The sequence below is a fragment of the Anabrus simplex genome, chromosome 1 (genome assembly GCF_040414725.1).
Source record: "Anabrus simplex isolate iqAnaSimp1 chromosome 1, ASM4041472v1, whole genome shotgun sequence".
In the NCBI taxonomy this organism is placed as follows: Eukaryota; Metazoa; Arthropoda; class Insecta; order Orthoptera; family Tettigoniidae; genus Anabrus; species Anabrus simplex.
Genome location: NC_090265.1, coordinates 1,559,314,006 through 1,559,337,682, shown reverse-complemented (window position 1 = coordinate 1,559,337,682; position 23,677 = coordinate 1,559,314,006). Strand labels below are relative to the sequence as shown.

General features: G+C 37.2%; 1 protein-coding gene across 1 annotated transcript in view; it reads right to left on the bottom strand.

Moving 5' to 3' along the window:
* Positions 1-3,305: 3,305 nt before the first annotated feature.
* Positions 3,306-23,677, bottom strand: part of LOC136880643 (constitutive coactivator of peroxisome proliferator-activated receptor gamma) — a 194,104-nt gene continuing 173,732 nt past the window's right edge. Inside the window, exons 6-7 of the mRNA XM_068225583.1 lie at positions 19,390-19,473; positions 3,306-3,921 (exon numbers count right to left, since the gene is read on the bottom strand). Coding sequence (XP_068081684.1) covers positions 3,871-3,921; positions 19,390-19,473 — 135 coding nt within the window. The 3' untranslated portion in view covers positions 3,306-3,870. The remainder of the gene's footprint in view (positions 3,922-19,389; positions 19,474-23,677) is intronic.

The following is a 23,677-nucleotide window of genomic DNA, read 5'->3' as shown; positions in this document are numbered from 1 at the left end:
TCAAGATCTCTTCCATCATACCATACTGACTCAGCAAACCATAGCCATAATCAGGCCATATTATGGAAAATACTAAATAACACAAGTATTGATCATAACTGAGTATGACAGCCACCAATATGAATGATTCTTCTTCTTCTACTACTACTGTTTTTTCCCACACCTGTGGGGTCCCGGGTGCAAACTGTATCTCACACATGCATACCTGCCAACTTTACAAAACAAAAAATCAGGAGATTTTGATTTGAAAATCAGGAAAAATCAGGAGATACAATTGGTCAAAATTGCTTATTCTACATGTCTTGCGCAACACAATACTACGATATATTTAAAACACTTATTGTCTCAAAGCCCGACTGTTGCTATACGAGGCTAAAAATTACACATCTGTATTCCCTCACAGGAAGTACGTGAGTGGGATGATCGGTCCCTGATAAACCTACCGAAAGTAGTATGAACTCATGCTCCACATGTGTGAATCAGTCATGCACTTAGATGCCATTACTTAGCAAATGCATGGATTAATATATTGCATCAAGCGTCCGCGCAATTATGCGAAGCGCAATGCTATTTGGATCAAACAACTAGCTGATGTACCCGTGCTTCGCTACGGAATTCTCAGAAAGACTGTCCTTATAGTTTTCCCAACTGAAGTCAACATGGCATTACAACGACGCCAGTATGAATACTTTCATATGAAATATTCGATAAAATGAAAACAGCACCTTTTCTCACTTTTAGCGAAAAGTACTATGTGTCAATCTAACAGTTCAAAGTTTCAGAGCTAGAATGACCAGACTGCAGACAGCTGCGAACACTCCTGTGTAATTATTCTGTTTAAGTGTGCACACTGCTCATTCAAATCACTACCTCAGAGTAGGGATCGAATAGCTGGAATACTATGATGATCCAGTGTGTTACGTACCAGTAGTATCAGAAAATTTATGAACCAGAAGAATGGCATGCTAAACAAGAGAGATATCTAACTCCCCACTCCCCAGCTTCTTCCCGCCAATATTCAGGCAGGCTGTTATACTTGAAACGCAGCAGTAGATATCGTAGATAAATGGCAGCAGAATACACAAAGCACATCACAACAAACAATGGTCAATGTAATGTTATTGTTTATCAATTTTATGAGCTTTCTATATTGGAGGCCTTCACATTTAGTTTTCTTCCGAATCTGTGACATTACAGCATCTACTGTAAAGTGAGTAGTCCTTTCTTTCATGACTCCCTCTTGTGTTTTTATTCAAGCGATCGTTCCTTCATGACTTTCCTCATTCTTATAATCTTCAAAATTTAATCACCATCACCACCAATATTATTGTAGTCAGAACGGTAAAACTGAATAAGCAAATTATCACAAAAATAATTTATTCTATTATTACCACCTTTTCAATACAAGCCACGTGCTACGTGGATGAAATCTACATAATACTATATACACTTCTCAGGGACATGTTTCGCCCCTTGTTAACGGCATCATCAGCCTGTAGGTAACCTTAAGATCAAATGTCTGAAACATTATCTATTCATACATGGATTACTATGAAAAGTATGTTACACATTAATCCATGTATGAATAGATAATATTTCAGACATTAGAACTTAAGGTTACCTAAAGGTTGATGATGCCCTTAACAAGGGGTGAAAAATGTCCCTGAGAAGTGTATATAGCATTATGTAGATTTCATCCACGTAGCATGTGGCTTGTATTGAATAGGTGGTGATAATAGAATAAATTATTTGTGACAATTTGTTTAAGTCAGTTTCAATACGAGTCAATCATGAGAATTGTCTCTTGCAAAACTGAATAAGACAAATAATAGGAAATTGCATTCTCTGTAACTTTTGTTGTGTAGTACTTTTCAATATGACCACTAAGATAGGTAATTAAAAATTAAATTTTTGGCACCTTCCCCTAAACTACAATTTCAAACAGAGTGAATAAAATTATTTATAGCATAGACTGTAGTTCCTTATTCCCTGACTTTACATAAAATTCTGTTCACCCATTTTCTCGTACCCCTCGGCACTGATATGGACTTAGCAAAAGAAAAAAATCCAAATTCATGAATATCTCTGTTATCACAGCCGGTACGGTAAAAATGTATAAGTTATAGGAAATTTAATAATATATAACTTTAGTTATGTAGTATTTATCGCTAGGGCCAATAATAACAAATATTTGAGAATTAAATTTTAGGCCTTCCCCTAAACTACCATTTCACTCAGCCTGAATAAAATGATTTATGGCCTAGATCGTAGCGACTTATTCCCCGATGTTATATACCGATTTTCATTTAATTCTCTTCAGCCGTTTTCTCGTGATGAGCCTGCGTACGTACATACATAGACAGACAGACACAGACAGACAGACAGACAGACAGACAGACAGACAGACAGACAGACAGACAGACAGACAGACAGACAGACAGAAATTACGGAAAACTATAACTTGTATTTCCCCTTGTTACTATGACCACGACCGGTACGGAAATATAATTCCTTTTAAATTCTGAGCAATGTACAGACAAAACATTTTATTTATACTGAGATAAATTAAAATTAGTCATTTGTCTCCAAATGGCTCCTAAAATCTCTAGAAAACTCACTAGTCGTTTATCAATGAAATTATGTCACTAAATTACTAAGAAAGCGACTAGTCTCTAGAATCGACCAAAGAGGATGGAATCGACTAGACTGACGTGAACGAACACGACCATTGCACGCGAGAACGAGAGATTGACAATCAATATACGCATCACGATATATAGGTTTCAATAAACATCGCACATTTGCGCACATTTCTCGCATTAATAAACTTCGATATTTCGTTTGAAAGCGGCCAATGAGCGAAGGACTTCCGGCCACTGGCGTAAAAAAGCTGAAATGGTGGGATTTGAAAACAAATGTTTGAAGTTCACCAAAAAATAAGCTAAAATCGGGAGAAAAGATAGAATAATCGGGAGGCGGGAAAAACTGTCGAAAATCGGGAGTCTCCCGCCTAAATTGGGAAAGTTGGCAGGTATGCACATGGCTTTGGCCATGTTTTACAGCTGGATGCCCTTCCTGATGCCAACCATATGTGGAAGGATGTAATCACTATTGAGTATTTCTGTGGTGGTTGGGAGTGTTGTCTGAATATGAAGAGGAAAGTGTTGGGACAAACACAAACATCCAGTCCCCGAGCCCAATCCAGCTGGGATCAAATCCCGGGAAGTTCTGAACCGAAGGACTCAACGCTGACCATTCAACCAGGGAGTTGGATGCCATTGCGAATGATTGATGTATGTGTTTTTTTGTACATTTTTATTTATTTCAATATCTCATACTCAAAATTAGGAAACCAGGAAAGGTACCAAATTTGAAAAAAGATAACAAATTTCTACATATTATAAATGACTAATATTTCTTAAAATATTATACTACTTTACTTGGTGCTCTTCTCTCAACAAGCAAGGATGACTGTTGAATAGCCTGGAATAAAGCAAAAAAAGAACACAATACTGATGGTCTCCTTGCCATTCTTTCATTCTTCCACATTCTCAAAGCTTTTGTAAGCAAACCCATAAAAGGTCTTGATTATGTTCAAAATTAATGTGACTTGTACAAGGCTCTTTTTTCTGGATTTTCTTTGCTGCATGCACTTGGTATTTTTATTATTGTACATTTATTTATTGGTTGCTGAAATATTATTTCCAGTTTTGATAAGTTTCTACAATATAACAAAAATAACAATTTGTGATATAGTCAATTATTAAAAATTCACTTAAAAATAAACTGCTGCAAATGCAAAATATGCATGTTCCTAACTCATCATCCATAATTATAACACAAAATTAAGATATTTTTGAAAGGCATTCTTCAAGGGAAGATCAGGTTTCGGATGAATCTGTAGTCCTTCATCTCCTTCGGCTGGAAATATCAAACACATCAAAAAGCATTAAAACAGAATAGTGATTGCTCTAAACATGCAAATCATTATCATCACCATCACCATCATGAGTATATTAGAAATTATTGACATCTTTAGTTTACCTCGAAGACTTGAAACCATTAATTGCAGTTAAGGCAATGTGAACACTAGAATAAAATACATTTGCAATTTTTCTTATCTAAAATCTATACTTTTTGCCAGTAAATATGCAGAAAATATCCACAAACAATAAAGAAGAGTGCAACTGATCCACCTTTTCAATACAAAGTATGCTGCTAATTTAAAATCACAACATTATTTATTTGGTACCGATTTCAACATCTCGGATGTCACCATAAGCCGAAATTGGGCAAGTAAACAAAGATATACACATGTTAAAATATAATCTATCAATTGCACTCTTCTTTACTGTTTGTTAATCTCCATTCAATACGGACCAAAGATGAAGTTTTTAACAGAAAATATCCTGCAAGTACTTGGTGCTCATCTCCCAACAAGCAAGTAAGTCTGTGAATAGTTTGCAAAATAAAGAGTAAAAAACAATGCTGCTTATAAAAACCATATTGTTTGCATGCGTGAAACACCATTTCCCTTTCTCTATTGAGCTGTTGTGCAGATGTACGAGGTGAACAACAAAAAGCCGATTGGAATCTATCGCAACAATTTTGAAACCCTACTTGCATCAGGTAATACCAAAATGCTACCATCAGTCATGTTCTACCAGCATTTTTGACAACTGCTTTATAAAAAGAGGTGACTTGTAATGGTGAAATATTCCTCAAAAATTGTTGGTATCTTCCATCCACCAGATCTGAACATAAAAGAAGGGGAGGGTGGAGCTGATATTGTATAAGAGTCGTTCAATTGAAACGTAGACACAGCTGGCAGCATTGCAAATAACTGATGAGACAGACAAGAGGTGATAGCACTGCATGGTTTGGTGTTTGTAGTAACAGCTGAGAACAGGGTCAGTCTAACACACGTGCTACTAAATAGAGGAAATAGTTGAAACAACACTGATATGTAATGGATACGTCCAAACAAGTACAGCACGATGTCATTCAATTCTTGTGTAAAGAAGGTGTTTTGGCCAGAGAGACTGCCATGAGCTGTACATATAATCCATGATAACACATACCCACAAGTTGCCAATGCAACTGTGTGTCAACTGTTTTACTCTACTTATGATTTCATGCAAAATCCTTTTGGTGTGGCTTCAGACTGTAACATAGAAAATATTACAAATTTCTCCTATATTCTTGATTAATATGCGAGCTGTTGCACAAAAGGGACCGAAAGTCAGATTTTTCATTTTTGTGGTTCTAAAATTAGCATAAGATACTGAGCATTTTAAAAAACAGTCCATGCTTCTAGGTGCAATACTTCGTAAAATTATTGACTGTTGTTATTAAGAAAACGATATTTTGAGAAAAACACAGTTACAGCTTTCACTAATTATCTTACCAACTGTTCAAATTTTCACGACATCGAGTAGCGAAGACTCGAACTGGTGCATAACTTAGTTAAGAAGACAGATAAGTAGCGCAAGAAGTCAAAACATAGAAATGCAATTTTTACACCACAGACACTTTTGTTCAGTACTGTTGTAAAATTTCCATTGCTGACTTCGGGTCCCTTTCTGTGCAATGGGTCATATATGTTTAAGTAAAACATTTCTTCAGCTTATCCCAGGTATTTCTGGGGCTGGTGAAGTCTGGGTTGAGGCTTCATGCCCTTATTAACACCACACGATTTTTCAAGTAAAAATTCCAACACAGTATCTGCAGGAATTTGAATCTTGGCCATCTGGATACAAAACCAACAGCTATGCCACTATATTAATAATCACACAGAGTGTATTCGCTATGAACCGAGACTGTAACATTAATTATATCATAAATATCTCCTGTATTATTGGCTAATACATTCAACAGACTGGGTAAAAGTAAGAATTTTCAGTCAGGGTAGAAAGTTAAGACCCTGCATGGCTCAGGTGCAGCATGCCAACCTCTCGCCGCTGGGTTCCGGGTTTCAAATTTTGTGCTTCTTGCGTGTGATTTGTGCTGGACAAAGCGGAAGCACGACAGGCTTTTCTCGCGGTACTCCGGTTTTCCCTGGCATCTTTCATCCCAGCAACAATCTCCAATATCATTTCATCTGTCGTCATTAATCATTACCCCACAGGAGTGCGATAGGCTTCAGCAACTGGCACAATTCCTATCCTTGCCGCTAGATGGGGCTTCATTCATTCCATTCCTGCGCCAGTCGAATGGCTGGAATCAGGGTGAGGTAGAAAGGTAGCACCTGACCATGATGGAAACATTTCAGTCAGTCATATTTTGTGCTCACATGTTATCATGGAGTATCCAAAGGTAACTTCTATAAACAAACACTTTCACAGCAGCCTAGATTGTGGAGTTCTTATTCATGGTGTGGGGGTTGCTAATCATGATGTTTATCCCTTCAAATAAACAGTAACAATTGTCAACATTCATTCATTGCCAACCATACACTATTTCAAGACTTTGAATCCTGTTAATGCACACTATTTCAAGACTTTGAATCCTGTTAATGCATTGTTCAGAAGTGTCCACCTCCATTGCATCTCAGAGTGAATGACCATGATTCTATAAGTGCTAAATTGTGAGCATTAGGTTCCAACAGACTAAATACCATGAAACGGAGTAAATTACAAGTAATAAATCTCATTGTAGACCGTACTGGACGTCAGATTTTAACATTAAAATAAGAATAATAATTTACAGCACCTTTTCAATACTTATCTTTCCTTATATTTAGGATATAAACATTACAACTGGTGTTGTAAGTTGGGACATGTTTAGCTTAACTGTCGTAAGCATCATCAGTCAAAATAAATCTTAGCCCAAGCAAGCACACTGATATAACACACAGCAATGGACAGACTTTTACCAGACCCCCTTGAGCGCTAAGGTGATCAGTCGCCGCTCTTCCAACATAAGAGACTTCAATTCACGCTCATTGCGCCTCATTTTCTCCATCTACGATCTTGAACTCCCAATAAAAATGAGGAAACCTGTTTTCAGCTTTTACCATTATTTTGAAGGAACTGGATATTTGGCTTCTACCCATAAGCAGCTTCAGGCGTGATCAATCCTGTGAATACTCCAAGTCAACCACAATATGTGATTTCTCGTACCCGACTCACGTGTCTATGCTAGAATGAGATTTAATTAGTTAACCATTCTAATTACCTCCTTCATTCCAATGAACATAAAAATAATAATTTTTATGTATGAACATTCTTATTGATTGACTGATAGCAATGATATCCATATGATTTTAATTACTTCACTACCAGCTCTATGATGTACTTTATGTTTTTAACCTCTGTCAACATGATTGTGTGGTTTTTCTCTTAGCCATGTTGAACATTGTTATATGTTTTCACACTAGTTTTAAGCCTATTTGATTTTCTCTAAAGTAAATGCCGATTCTTAGGATGTCATATATGTTATGGATACTAGGCCTATCTTTAGGCTAAGATTTATTTTGGCTGATGATGCTTACGACAGTTAAACGAAGCATGTCCCAACTTACAACACCAGTTGTAATGTTTATATCCTAAATATAAGGATAGATAAGTATTGGAAAGGTGGTGTAAATTATTATCCTTTTTTTAATGTTTATAAGTGGAGTAAAACCAATCAATTTTCAATGTTATTTGTTGAAAATAATATAAATGGTTGATCTTTCGACTATTCAACAGGGTACATTGGAAATATTTAGCACCTTAAAATTGAGAGATTTTGAACCTTTCCTGAATAATAGTTTACCACTCTTTATATCTAAATCCAATCAGTAATTGTTAATCCTGATATTCCTCTTTGGCATCAATTAATAAAATTTGAAGTCTTTTGATTTTACACATCTTTTCTAAGAGAAAAATATTCTCTCTCTCCTCTTTTATTCAACATGACATTGCTTACAAATTTGGTAATTTTAGACATATGAAATGGCATAACTAAGTGACTAAAATTATAACTAACAAACTAATATTATCCAATATTATCATTTAGGCTTTCATGGCCCGTATAACTATTCGTGAGGTATATATACGGGCAAGAACATCCACTTCTTGGAACAATAAAGCAATATCGCCCAAGAATTATCAGGGAGGTCGTTGAAATACGTAAACACCCAGGTAATTTCAACTGCAACACAGGTTACAACCTCAGTGAATCATGGCTACCTATTATCAGAACCATTAGAGAGTAATGCTTTGCTGTTGCCATTTGTTGTCTCTAGCATGGGGCTAAAATGGCGTCCCTTTTACATCTTAGGGCACCATTTCAAGTTCCTTGTTGCTTTCTCCTAGCAACCTTTAATACGTCGTTTCATTTCACTGTTGTCTCCTGATGAAGGAAGACGAGGTTCCTTTCGAAATGCGTAGAGTGTGTTTACAATTAATTACACAGCATAAGCCCAAAATATACCTCATGAATAATATTATCCAACCAATATATTTAACCATAAACCGCTATGATGTTCTTTAAGTCTTGGCAATATGCCTGTTCACTTGTTGTAGGTAGTAGTTACAGATTTCTTCATTTGGCGCTGATAGCTGACCTCTGCAGCATGTTTCGGATTGGAGCAGAAACTTTTCTCTCTCTCTCTCTCTCTCTCTCTCTCTCACACACACACACAACTTTGCGGCTTAAGGGTTCGCTATTTAAGTATTTCGGTTTTTCAAACACTTCCGTTGTTGCTGAAGATATACACCTCAAAATACCTGGAATTAAGTTCTTGAGGATCAGTTCACTAAATGAAGTGGAATGCATTTCATTTTCAGTGCACACGAGGAAATTACTATCTTTCAAAGCAATTAGCAAACATTTCTCCAAGTTTTCTCTTATGTCTTGTAACCTAGATACATCACTTTCTATAAACTTCTGTATTACACACAAAAGTACTATAAACCTAGAGGATGGGTAATGGAATGTGGAGTTCGTGTTGCACTTTAAAATGAGACTCACGAGGGCAGAAATGGCGAGATGGGTTAGAAAAATAGCGAAAAACATTCTTGATGAGATACCTTAAGTAGCTTACTGTTGACGCCGTTTCAACCATGATTGCTTTATATGTTTCATTACTTATGAACACCTTTCCTGATTCTTCACTTTGTATCTTGATATTGTTGAGATATTCAAGAAACTGGTTTACTAACCATTGAAGTTTATAGTGGTCAGTTTGCCTTTGCAAGTAGCACAAGATAGATCAACCACGTTTTTCTTCACCACAAACTACCTACGTACGACAGGGATGATAACTGTATGGTGGTCTGCGCGTAGGAACTTAAATAAGTGAAATTTTCGAGCTGAACCAAAAGGAATTTAATGATATTATAAATAATATTTATTTTAATCCATACCATGGATATCACGCAGGTCATCCAAGATACGAAGAGTGGAATTTGGTAAAGCTACCTTCTGTTACTTGTTGGGTCCATATTGGTACTGTCTTCTCTGTGATTTTGATGTTTGTGGAAGAAGGCAGAGAAAAAATAACTGCTTTTATAACTTCACTTATACAGTACTAAAAGTAGCCATTCTGAAGTACATCATGTCGTTTGCTTCTGACATTTGTCTCAGTCCACTGAATAAGAATTAAATCCCCTTGTTATAATGTAGTGAAAAACGTTCTTGATGAGATACCTTATGTAGTTTACTGTTGATGCCGTTTCAACCATGACCGCTTCATATGTTTTGGTACTTATGAAATTCTTTCCTGATTCTTCACTTCGTATCTTGATATTGTTGAGATATTCTAGATATTGGTTTACTAACCATTGAAGCTTCTCATCGCTAGTGGAGGAAAAAGACATACGGTCTTCATTCCCTGCCATAACATGATGAGTAATGCTACTTAAACATACCTGCCAACTTTTGAAAAGGGCTATCAGTAAAACTCACACGCGACGAAAAATCTAAGGATTTTCGACATACCCCGGCTTGACAAAAATATTAATACTTCTGGGCTACAAAATGCAATAATTCATGCTTTAAACAGAATATTTCAATGAAATCAAATCTACTTAAATCATAGGCCAATGATTTGTAGATGAAAATAACAATCAAGAAATCCATGTTAAACAGCAGCAGGCGTGGTGAATATTAGTTTGGAGCATACATAACGGGGCATCCTTGATAAATTAAGCAGATATGTGATAATCGAAAAAGGTTTTACGCAATAAAACTTGTTTAACGTAACACAGGCAAGAAAAAATATAATACACACTGCAAATCACATCTACTTACATCATAGGCCAATGATTTGTAGATGAAAATAATCAAGAAGATTAATCAGGTGGCAAATGCAACCTATGATAGCAATACCTGGTTGAACTTCCTTCAGAACTGCTGAAACCCCATTTTTGTGTCCTATCATAACAGGAGCATTGTCAGAACAGAAAGCCACACAGTTTTCAATTGGTATGTTATGAGAATTCAGCTGTGATAACATCAGGTTACTTATGTTTCGCCCTGTTGAGTCTCCCTCTAACGCTGGTATGGATACCACAGTGTTCACTACTTTTTCCCGCGGAATATCGTAGAATGTAACAACAATAGGATATAACTTGGCATTCATATCATTGCTTCCATCTGTTGCCAAAGAAAATGATCCATTCTGAAGGCACTTAACAACTTCAGATGATGCAATTTTTGCCATTTTATTTACAATGCATGCCGTTTTTGAGCGACCACAACTGTATTTCTTTGTAACTTCTGATGTGGGAAATATCTTCTTAAATAAAGCACCAGCATGACCAGCCGCATTTAAAGGCACATTGTGTTCCAACAAAAAGGAAGTAAACAGACACTCAGCCCTAATTACGTCACTGTCAACATTTCCAGACCTGGAATAAAAGGTGTTGATTATCCTGTTGTCTTCCTTCGATTTAACATAACTTACGTGTTTACCGCACTTCACATGGTTACTTAAATCGTTTCTTCCACCATGTGCAATATTAATATCACACCCACATACCGCACAAAAGGCAATTTTTTTCTCCCTTTCTTGATTTTAGTATGCACGGAAAATCAACAGAATATGATTCTTTAAATGTCTGGAAGTACTGTTTCTTGTTGGATTTGTTCATGATAACCTATAATAGGAATATAACGTATGAAAATGTCTGAGAAGAAAATGTCTCTAGATCCATTCAAACATCGAAAGGAACCTGGATCACTGAACGTCACATAAAATTATAACAAACACTCAAAGCAGTAAAACACTTCCTTAAAACATGGCAAAACACACAAAGCCTTAAAAGATTAAATGAACACGATGCCAACCTCGTGAATGAAGAATGTGCACATGGTAAAAAACATACACACGTGGAACGAATGTAATTGTTCTTCTTCTTTGTCATTTAAGGGGCTTCGCTAATAGCGGTATACCCAGTCATTGGAACGAGTGTAATTAGTCCAAGGAATACAGGAAACTGCGAAGCACGAAGTTATAACACAAAACCTTGAACCCCTAATCAAAATATGTCATAACCTCAAAAGGCCACCAAAGAACAACAATCATAATAGTTTGTATAAAAAATGATTAAGAAAAGGGAAAGAGCAGCCTATAATTCTCAGAAATTTCACTTCACAATCCAACGTACGGAGCGGAACAAAGAATTTGCGGAGCAGAGCCTGTCGACACCTAAGATTCACACGGAAGTACTGTTATCCCGGCTTTAAATTCAATTCCAACAACGACACAAACATCACACGATTAAAAATACCTATTATATCAAAGAATGAGTTATCGACTATTGTGGACTTGACTTCGACCAAGACAGACTACGATATATTGTAGTCGGTCTTGCCAAGACCGAGCGTGCTTTGACCCACGCAAACAATCGATTGTACGGAAGTGGAGCGATTATCTAATGTTAACGTTTCAAATTTTTGTCCGCGAAGTCGTAAAATGACACCGTCCATCCGTAAAACTGTTAAATGCTGCAATTTCCATGAATTTTACGGACAAACCGTAAAAGTTGGCAGGTATGCTTACATCACGAAAACAAACCATTTATCTTTTAGTCATTTAATGTCTGAATGTGGCTTGAAGTGTCTTCTTCTTCAAAAAATTAATCAAGTTTGGCATCATACAGGAGCTGCTGTTTGATCAACATTTTGTCAATAACTAGACTCCATAATAATTCAACCTTATTACGATTTTCAGCTTCTGCCCTGAGCCTAGCTTAGGGGGGAGACCTAGCTCAACACGGGAAAAAACAGGCCAATATTCATTCGATTGTTAAATATGCTACAAACGTTGTTGAAAAATTCTGCACATATCCCAGTATTGGCATGCTTCCTAGCAATCAGAAGCAACTGCAATAATGTCAAAATTCTAATTATAACATCTTAAATTAAATTTCCCGCTTTTTTAACAATATATCACTGTTTCTCTTATAAGTTCCAAGTTTATAAGAATTTTCGTACTTTTCCTTTTTTAAAGTGTATATCAAACCCCCACCTACAAAATGAACCTCAATCACTTACATAGATTGTGATTTAGATATTTTTGTCGAGTTTTTATTCCGCGCACCTGAAAATACTAAAAATAAATATTTTATATAAAATCTAATATAAATCCCATTGACCTGAATGAGGTAAAGATTGTAGTACAACACTATGGGAAGAAACCCTGAAAAAATCGTTATTATCCATGAAACAGTAAGAGAGTTATGAAGGAAACCGTGATATTTTGTTAAAAAGGCGGGAAATTTTATTTTAAGATGTTATAATTAGAATTTTGAAATTATTGCAGTTGCTTCTGATTGCTAGGAAGCATGCCAATACTGGGATATGTGCAGAATGTTTCAACAACGTTTGTAGCATATTTAACAATCGAATGAATATTGGCCTGTTTTTTCCCGTGTTGAGCTAGGTCTCCCCCCTTAATTAGAGGCATAACTCAAGTTTCAAGACGGATATCTCCTATGAAACTAGAGTTCCTTCTCTTGGCAGTTTAATGATGTGGTCTCTTGCGAATTAATATCCTTTCAGCGAAGAATAATGCCATAGCAAGCATTGTTTTATTGAAGATTTTGACCATCTTGGGGTTAATTTTCTCAAATTTAGCATTTCATCCAATAAATATAAACATTTGAAATTTTCTTTCAGTATTCTAAAAGCAAGAACTCTACAGTTTTGCGACACTCATTCTCTTCAAAATACATATGCTGTATGCATGTATGTTCCAGGGACAGACTGGGCTTTCATTTTCCATTTCTCACGGATGTATTTTGTTTATTTAATTTAATTAATTCCCATCTTGGTGTTACTACTGTGGTCACTTTATGGGGTGGATGGTTTGAGAAAGTACTGGACACTATCTGGTTTTAAAACTCGAATTTTACTGTAAGGTTTCAGTTTGCAATAGTATCCTGAAATATATTTGCTACAAACTACAGATGAGTTAAGACTTCATGTTTGGCTCCAATTTATCTGGTGAAATTAGCCATTTCCTTTTCAGTTCAGGATCCACAGGAAATTCATGGTAAGTTATACCGGTACTGTTAATTTTTGCCGTTTTATTTTTACAAAATCGAACGCAATATTACACCATCCGAAGAGAATTTGATTGTGTATCTTCAGTGTGGCATTTGTAATGTACGGAAGCCACTATGGATACAGATAACTCTCTGAAAAATTCAATATGAACAATCTAGAACATTCCTATAGAAAAATATAATCTTAACTATTCAGTTAACCTTCAAAAGTACACGGGAACATAGATTTAAATACTAAGAAACTCTCACGTATTGACAATTTTGCTTCACGAATACATGTAGATCACAGATAACCTCATCGTAATGCACTGGTGCGCACCTCCAAGAGGGTACGGCTATCGGAGCTCCTAGCAACAAGAACCAGAACAACTCTCATTCGCTAGTTCCCGTAAGATCTCGTGAATTGCCAAGGCTTTAAAGGACATCGCAGAAGGCTATGATTTAACTAAAGATGTAATTTTAAAGAAACGATCATGACCTTTTGATACTAAATACATTTTTTTTTTTTAAACACGGAAGTTGAGCAGCACTGTTTTCTTCTACTAATCCACTTGGAATTCACTAATACCCAAGAAAATATATCTACTACACCTAATATCCCTCCCTTTCAGCTTTCTTACAATGAATCCCGTTTTACACATTGCAAGTCAAGAATAGCAAGGTGGAAAAGTAATTATCCTTAGAATTCAATTTCTTCCTCATGAAGTTCATATCACATCACTCCTCAGGCATTTACCTCTCAACTTTTCCCACATATCTGTGCCATTTGTTTGTAAAAAAAAAAAAAAAATAAATAAATAATGATTGACACTTGTTTCTTCCTGTATTTCATGCTTCAGAAATGCAGAAAATTCACTATCATGATCTTTGTCATCTTAATCATTAACATTGTCACTTTCATTGGGTTCAACACCATTTTCATCTTTTTCCAGGTCATCTTCTTCACTTTTCTGTGAGCGTATTCTTTGATTTTCATCCTGAGCATGCCGAATATTGCTTATTATTACACCTTTTCCTGGAGGCACTTCCATATGTTTTCCTCTCCCCTACTGAGATACTGTTCCTACTGATCCACCAAAATGCATCTCTTTACAATGATCAACAAGTGTTTCAGTTCATGTTGCCTGTGTTGATAAATTTTGATTCTCATTTTTGGTGATCTGACTGAGAACTTCATCGGGTTTTAGTGACACGATCCCAGCTTTCCTAAAACTACTCAGGACATTATTTTATAGATGAAGACAGGCCAACCCCATAGAGTTAGGGTCGCATAGTTGTGAGATTGCATTTGGAAGAGGGTAGGTTCAAACCCCACCATTGGCAATCCTGAAGATGGTTTTCTGTGGTTTTCCATTTTCACAACAGGCAAATGCACTGTGGGGCATGTAATTAAGGCCATGGAACTACCTTCCCAATCCTAGCATTTTCCTTTTCTTGCATCATCAAAAACCTTTGATGTGTTAGTGTGATTTAAAAACTACTGTACTAGCAAAAAGAGGCCAACCCTTTCAGAGGCTGACTTCACGAGGTGTGGATAAAATGCAATGAACTCATTTCCACTCATTTAACACAGTTTCTCCAAGAAGCCTTCAAAGAACAGAAAATTGCCATGTTCAGCAGCTGACACAAGTGAGTTGAACTGGGTAGCAGTAAAATGAAATGAATGTTGTTATTGGCTGCTGTTGAGACTAGCCTACCCTGTCATGGATCATTTATATAAGTTAAAAAAAAAAAATTACAAAGTTGCATTATGTCAACTATAGTCAGTTCAGCTTCAATTCTCACTTTGCACATAAATGTCTTTTGTGACACAATGTCTTCAAAACACGTTAGGCCTCTTTTAGCGGAACGGGTTTGACCCGCTTCTGTACTTAGCCATGGGTCTGCCTAATCTAAGGACTGATTGTTCAAATAGAATCTTCTGAATGACACGGAGGTGGAAAGTAACCAAGTGCAGGAGAAATGTTTAAGCGGACAGTCTGTAGTGAGCCGCGGACCCGCGTCTGCAGTTAGTTGTTATTGGAGATTAGCATCAAATAAAAAGTCTGCAACACAGTAGTTGAAGCCTTAAGACTGTTATTATTATTTATAAAAACATAATGAATGAAGTAAATGTTCAGAATTTCAGAGTCTATAGAATTACTCATATAGTCTTATATGAGTTTCTCTTTGCTGTCGGTGGAATTCCTCAAAAAGGGGCACCTCCAAGGTACAGTAGGAGTAGGGCTGCCAGATCTCAGATTGAAAAGTGTTTCTATTAGTCATAAAATATTGGTATTCATGGGTTGGCATAACTGATTTTCACGTAGCATTTGTTTAAAAAATCGTCAACTACAGTGGACATGGTGACTAGCATTGAATGTTTGTATTCTTAGACCATGCATGACAATTGATGAATTATCAAAGAATACTTTATTGATCAGGAACTGACACAGAAGAAGGATATCTCTTGGCGTCCTGGGACCCATGTTTCACCTCCCATAAGTTTTTACCAACCTCCAGTGAGTAACACATACCAGTTGCCCAGTCCTACTTCTTACTTTGAAAAGTATTGCAATTAGAATTTGAGGAAATAGTTGAAAATACGAACTTGTATGCAATGCAGAACACAGCTAACTTTGCTAAGTGTGCTAAGTGTAGATTGCACATGTGCATTGCAAGAGACAAACTGCTTTCGACAGTTTCAACAAAGTAACTGCCTAGACTGACTATGAATTGTTTGGGTGTATTCATTATTGAGATGTTCATTGTTATCGGCCCTATTATAAATGCTTTACAAATACAATATTTTGATATTATTCTCCAATGATGTTTTATGAGGGCATTACAGACATAAATTGACTATTTTTTTTAGACAATCTCTTATCTGCCGGTCACCTTGTCCAGTACAGTGGACGATCTGTATCTCTGTTCAGGATAATCCAATTGATGTTTTAATTATCAGAAAAAATTCCAAATATCTTGTTTAGTTCATGTACCAAATTTCAAAATTTTATGTTCAGAAATGATAAATTGTGACGGAAAGGGTTAACATATGCACTATCGATTTCATGGATGAAACATTTATAGAGGACTTGGTCAAAAAAAAGAACCTGGACAAAAGAATGGGATCTAAAAAAAGAGGACATGTCCTGGAAAAAGAGGACGTCTGGCAGCCCTAAGTAGGTGAGAATCAACGCATTGTAATTCTCAAAGAATTTTATTGAAAAGTCTTATCCTTATTAAAAGACTAGCTGATGTACCTGTGCTTTGCTACGGGATCCTCAGAAAGACTGATTTTGTGGTTTTCCAAACTGAAGTCAACATAGGTCATTACAAAAACGTCAGTAGGAAAGTAGCGATTAAAAGCCATGTTACCATATAAAATATCTCAAATGAAAAACCGCACATTTTCTCTCTTTTAACGAACAGTACTATGGTGCCAATCTAACAGTCTGAATTCCCAGTGCTGGAATGACCAGGCCGCGGACAGCCGTTAACACTCCTCTGCCATTATTACATTAAATATGCACACTGCTCATTCCAATCAGTGCCTCAGAGTAGGGATTGAATAGCTCGAATGCTATGATGAACCAGTGTGTTATGTTCCAGTAGTATCAGAAAATTTATGAACCAGAGGAATGGCATGCTTAAGAAGAAAGTTATCTAACTCCCCAGCTACTTTCCGCAAATATTCAGGCAGGCTGTTACACTCGGTATGACTGGAGGAGTTAGCCGCGTGGTTAGGGGCGCGCAGCTGTGAGCTTGCATCTGGGTGATAGTGGATTCGGATCCCACTGTTGGCAGCCCTGAAGATGGTATTCCATGGTTTCCCCACTTCCACACCAGGCAAATGCTGGGGCTGTACCTTAATTAAGGCCAAGGCCGCTTCCTTCACACTCCTAGCCCTTTCCTATTCCATCGTCCACATAAAACCTATCTGTGTCGGTGCAGCATAAGACAAATTTTTAAAAAATACTCGGTACGCAGCAGTAATCCTATTTATCGGAGATGAGTGGCAACAGAAGACACAAAGCACATCACAACAAACAATCATCAATGTAATGTTATTGTTGATCAATTTTATGAGCTTTCTGTATTGTAGGCCTTCACATTTAGTTTTCTTTCGACTCTGTGATATTAGGGCGTCTTATAAAATTATTTATTGCGTAGACTGTAGTTCCTTATTCTCCGAATTTACGTACCGATTTTCATTAAATTCTGTTTGCCCATTTTCTCATGACTCGGTGCTGATATGGACTTACTAACAAAAATCCAAATTCATGAATATTTCTCTGATCATAGCCGGTACAGTAATGTATAAAACTTAAATGATCGGAATTTAATACTACAACTTTATAGTTATGTTAGTATTTATCGATACGATCACTAATAACAAATATTTGAGAACTAAATTTTAGGCCTTCCCTTAAACTACCATTTCACTCAGCCTTGAATAAAATTATTTATGGCCTGAATAAACTTTGATTTTCATTAAGGTTGGACCACTAATAACATAAACACTTGTGAATTAAAATGATTTATGGCTCAGACTGTAGCGACTTATTCTCCGACTTTGCATACCGATTTTCATTAAATTCTCTTCAGCCGTTTTCTCGTGATGCGTGTACATACATACATACATACATACATACATACATACATACATACATACATACATACATACATACATACAGACAGACATTACGGAAAATTAAAAAGTGCTTATCCTTGTTACTGTAGACATGACTGGTACAGAAATACAATCTTTTTAAAATTTTGAGCAATGTATATGTTTATATATATAGATTTCTTGAAAAGCTGTATGCATTATAACTTCTTATTATCATCATCATCATCACAAGACTGAAGGTCAGCAGTAGTACATTTCCTTAACAGTTTCAACACCATCATATTTTAACAAGGGCCCTGGCTGTGAACTGGGTCTCTTTCCAGAATTTTAACACATATTATGCAACAACAAAATGTATTACATACCTGTTTTTGTAACATATGAAGGTGCTAGCCCTCCAAAATGAAAATATTAATGAGCAAGTGCATATCTAAAGTAATTTAATTATACTTATGAAAAACATGAAAATTGTATGGAAAAATAAACTTTTGCATTCAACTTATATCAAGAAGCCTACTCAAACTATAAAAATGAATAATTTAATGTGGGTACTTAAGCCACAAATAAACACAGTTACAATTGAAATACATTATTTACCTATTTAGGAACAGTTTGTTTAGATATGGTAGTCCTGAAAACATTCGGTTATACACAGTCCAACCTTACACTCCTTGCACCACCATCTACTCTCTTTTCTGACGCATTTACCACTTTAGTTCTTACCTTTGTCTGAGTAAACACTGCAATAATGAATAGAATTCACTTTATTGTTTTTGGAAGAACCTTTTCTGTAAAATGGCAAACAAAATCCTGACAACACCTTGGCGAGGGAGTAGGTTTTAGTGTTGAGATGTCTACTCCTTTGGCTGCTAACCACAAACTGATCAGTCTCATATAATCCACAAGAGACATCTTTGATTTTTATATATCTTTATATAGAATGAAACCATTCACTATCATTGGGCCAGCATGAGAACATGTTTGTTTAGTAACATAGCCAACAGCATGACAGATTGGGTGTGTGCAGCACACAGCACATCAAGTGCTTCGGTGGAGGTCACGGCAAGGAGAAACTACCCTTTTTATCATTTCAGTTTGAATTTCCCAATAACTGCTGCATTCTAGTGGACACTAGATAAACTACCACTACCTTCAAACAAGGAAAGGGAACCGTATGGGATACGTGCAGCTGCATATGAACACAGAAAATCACGCCTGTATCATATATGACCACAACCAGGAAAGCAGTGCAGGCTAGTGTTGAAAGTGTTAACTCACCTTGAGATCTTCCTTGATTCCTTTATCAGCACGTTTGTACAAGTAGTAGAACAAAGGCCCATCAAAGTAATACCATGGCATGGTCTGAAAACAAAGAAATTATTATTTTTAAAGAAACCAAGCAGGTTGGGCATATAGTTTGGGTCATTTTACTCTGAGCTTGCATTTGGGAGATGGTGGGTTTAAACCCCACTATCAGCAGCCCTTAAGATTTTTTTTGGCTTCCCATTTGCACACCAGGCATATGTTAGGGCTATACCTTAATTGAGGCCATGCTTGCTTCCTTCCCAATCCTAGCCTTTTCCTAACCTATCATCTCCATAAGACCTGTCTGTGTCCATGTGACATTAAAAAAAAAGTTTTAAGAATAGTAATAACTGGAGCCCTAGCTGGCCCCGCGGTGTAGGGGTAGACTGCCTGCCTCTTACCCGGAGGCCCCGGGTTCGATTCCCAGCAAATTCAGGGATTTTTACCTGCATCTGAGGGCTGGTTCGAGGTCCACTCAGCCTATGTGATTACAGTTGAGGAGCTATCTGATGGTGAGATGGCAGCCCCGGTATAGAAAGCCAAGAATAATGGCCATGAGGATCTGTCGTGCTGACCACACAACACCTCGTAATCTGCAGGCCTTCAGGCTGAGCAGCAGTCGCTCGGTAGGCCATGGCCCTTCGGGGCTGTTGCGCCACGGGGGAATGACTAGAGCCTGGATTTCCGTGCAAATGCATGTTTTTAAATAAGCTAGTTACACTTCTCAAACTTTGCAAATATTCTTTTTATGGCTTAACAATTCCAAATAACTGTTCCTTTTCAGTGCATGCTTGCATGTTTTGGCCTTTTTAGGAGAAAATTCATGCATAATGCATATTTTGAAGATTTTGGATTTAATAGTGAATATTTGAACATTGAATATTGAATAATATGACTTTTCTTCTGACTTTTGCGCATATATAATGTTAACCTGCATGATAGTGCCTTTTCTGAATGTTAGTTTGCAGAATTTGGGACAATTTTTCCACATTATACAGTATGTCTATTACTGAGAGACAGAGAGAATGTATTGCTGGCATCCTATCTGACAACCAAAGTTAGTACGTACAGTAGGGCTCTATTCAGGATCAGAATTCAGGACAGGTGTCTGTGCGAAATTGGTACGAGTCACTCCAGGTAGAACAACAGAGGGAAGATGAGGGACAGGGAACTGTTGCTGAGATGTGTGGAAGTAGGAGGAAGGGAAAAGGTAGGAAAGGGAAATGTAGAATAGAGGATAGGAAAAGACAGGTGGAACAGGGTCATGGGAAGGAGAAAAAGGAGGAGGAAGTAGCTTCTGCAGCTATCAGGAAAGATAGGGCTGACCAGGAGGGGAGGGGATCAAATGAGGTGGGTACGGTTGAGGCTCTGGTCATGGGGGATTCCATCGTTAGACATGTGGGGAAAGTGTGTGGAGGAAAGGGAACCAGGGTAGAATATTATCCAGGAATTAGGTTGAGGCAGATGTTGAGGAAAGTAGAAGAGAGGGAGGAGGGGAAGGAGAAGGTGGTTGTGTTTCACGTTGGTGCCAACAACGTAAGGCAAGCTGATATAAGTACCAACATAGTTGGAGATGTGTGGGATCTGGTAAATGCAGCACGGGTGAAGTTTAAGAAAGCGGAGATTGTTATTAGTGGAATACTGTGTAGGAGGGATACTGACTGGAGGGTGATTGGGGATTTAAATGAGACTATGGAGTGGGTATGTGGGAAACTGGGAGTGAAATTTCTAGATCCTAATGGGTGGGTAGGAGATAGGGATCTGTGCTCGGATGGCCTTCATTTAAACCGCAGTGGTACGCATAAGTTAGGAAATTTGTTTGGAAGGGTAATAGGGAGGTACATTCAGGGAAACGGGATGGCCTAGGGAGCGATGATAAGGGAACAGGGAACTGGAAATCAAGTAGTGATGACATAAAATTTTTAGTGTTGAACTGTAGAAGTATTGTAAAGAAAAGAATAGAATTAAGTAATTTAATAGATATATATTTACCAGATATTGTAATACGAGTTGAATCATGGCTGAGAAATGATATCATGGATGCAGAAATTTTCTCACGGCACCGGAGGGAGTGTGTATCGTAGAGATAGGATAGGAATGGTGGGAGGGGGAGTGTTCATTCTGGTGAAAGGAGAATTTGTAAGCTACGAAAAAGTTAAAGATGAGACACATGAAATTCTAGGTGTAAGGCTCATTTCTAAAGATAATAGGCAACTTGATATATTTGGAGTGTACAGATCGGGAAAGGGTAGCACTGATGTGGATTCGGAATTATTTGATAGGATAGTCAGCTATGTGTGAAACGACATGGAAAGAAATGTGATTGTAGCGGGAGATCTGAATTTGCCAGATGTAAATTGGGAAGGAAATGCGAACAACAGGAAGCATGACCAACAAATGGCAAATAAGTTAATATGGGAAGGACAGCTGATTCAGAAAGTGATGGAACCAACCAGAGGGAAAAATATCCTGGATGTCGTGCTGATAAAACCAGATGAGCTCTATAGGGAAACTGAAGTAATAGATGGTATTAGTGATCATGAAGCTGTTTTTGTGGTAGTTAAAAATAAATGTGATAGAAAGGAAGGTCTTAAAAGTAGGACTGTTAGGCAGTACCATATGGCTGATAAAGCAGGCATGAGGCAGTTTCTAAAAAGTAACTATGATCGGTGGAAAACGGTAAATAAAAATGTAAACATACTCTGGGATGGGTTTAAAGAAATTGTTGAGGAATGCGAAAACAGGTTTGTACCTTTAAGGGTGGTAAGGAATGGTAAAGACCCACCTTATTATAATAGAGAAATAAAGAGACTAAGAAGGAGGTGCAGACTGGAAAGAAATAGAGTTAGAAATGGCTGTGGAAGTAAGGAGAAATTGAAGGAACTTACTAGAAAATTGAATCTAGCAAAGAAGGCAGCTAAGGATAACATGATGGCAAGCATAATTGGCAGTCATAAAAATTTTAGTGAAAAATGGAAGGGTATGTATAGGTATTTGAAGGCAGAAACAGGTTCCAAGAAGGACATTCCAGGAATAATTAATGAACAAGGGGAGTGTGTATGTGAGGATCTTCAAAAGGCACAAGTATTCAGTCAGCAGTATGTAAAGATTGTTGGTTACAAGGATAATGTCGAGATAGAGGAGGAGACTAAGGCCAAAGAAGTAATAAAATTTACGTATGATAACAATGACATTTACAATAAGATACAAAAGTTGAAAACTAGAAAAGCGGCTGGAATTGATCAGATTTCTGGGGATATACTAAAGACAATGGGTTGGGATTATATTAGACATGTTTGTGAAATTAATAACTGGTTCGATAGAAGGCAATTCGGTTTTAGGAAAGGTTATTCCACTGAAGCTCAACTTGTAGGATTCCAGCAAGATATAGCAGATATCTTGGATTCTGGAGGTCAAATGGACTGTATTGCGATTGACCTGTCTAAAGCATTTGATAGGGTGGATCATGGGAGACTACTGGCAAAAATGAGTGCAATTGGACTAGACAAAAGAGTGACTGAATGGGTTGCTATATTTCTAGAAAATAGATCTCAGAGAGTTAGAGTAGGTGAAGCTTTGTCTGACCCTGTAATAGTTGAGAGGGGAGTTCCTCAAGGCAGTGTTATCGGACCTTTATGTTTTCTTATATATATAAATGATATGAGTAAAGGAGTGGAATCGGAGGTAAGGCTTTTTGTGGATGATGTTATTCTCTACAGAGTGATAAATAAGTTACAAGATTGTGAGCAACTGCAACATGACCTCGAAAATGTTGTGAGATGGACAGCAGGCAATGGTTTGTTGATAAACGGGGCTAAAAGTCAGGTTGTGAGTTTCACAAATAGGAAATGTCCTCTCAGTTTTAATTACTGCGTTGATGGGGTGAAAGTTCCTTTTGGGGATCATTGTAAGTATCTAGGTGTTAATATAAGGAAAGATCTTCACTGGGGTAATCACATAAATGGGATTGTAAATAAAGGGTACCGATCTCTGCACATGGTTGTGAGGGTGTTTAGGGGTTGTAGTAAGGATGTAAAGGAGAGTGCATATAAGTCTCTGGTAAGACCCCAACTAGAGTATGGTTCCAGTGTATGGGACCCTCACCAGGATTACCTGATTCAAGAACTGGAAAAAATCCAAAGAAAAGCAGCTCAATTTGTTCTGGGTGATTTCCGACAAAAGAGTAGTGTTACAAAAACGTTGCAAAGTTTGGGCTGGGAAGAATTGGGAGAAAGAAGACGAGCTGCTCGACTAAGTGGTA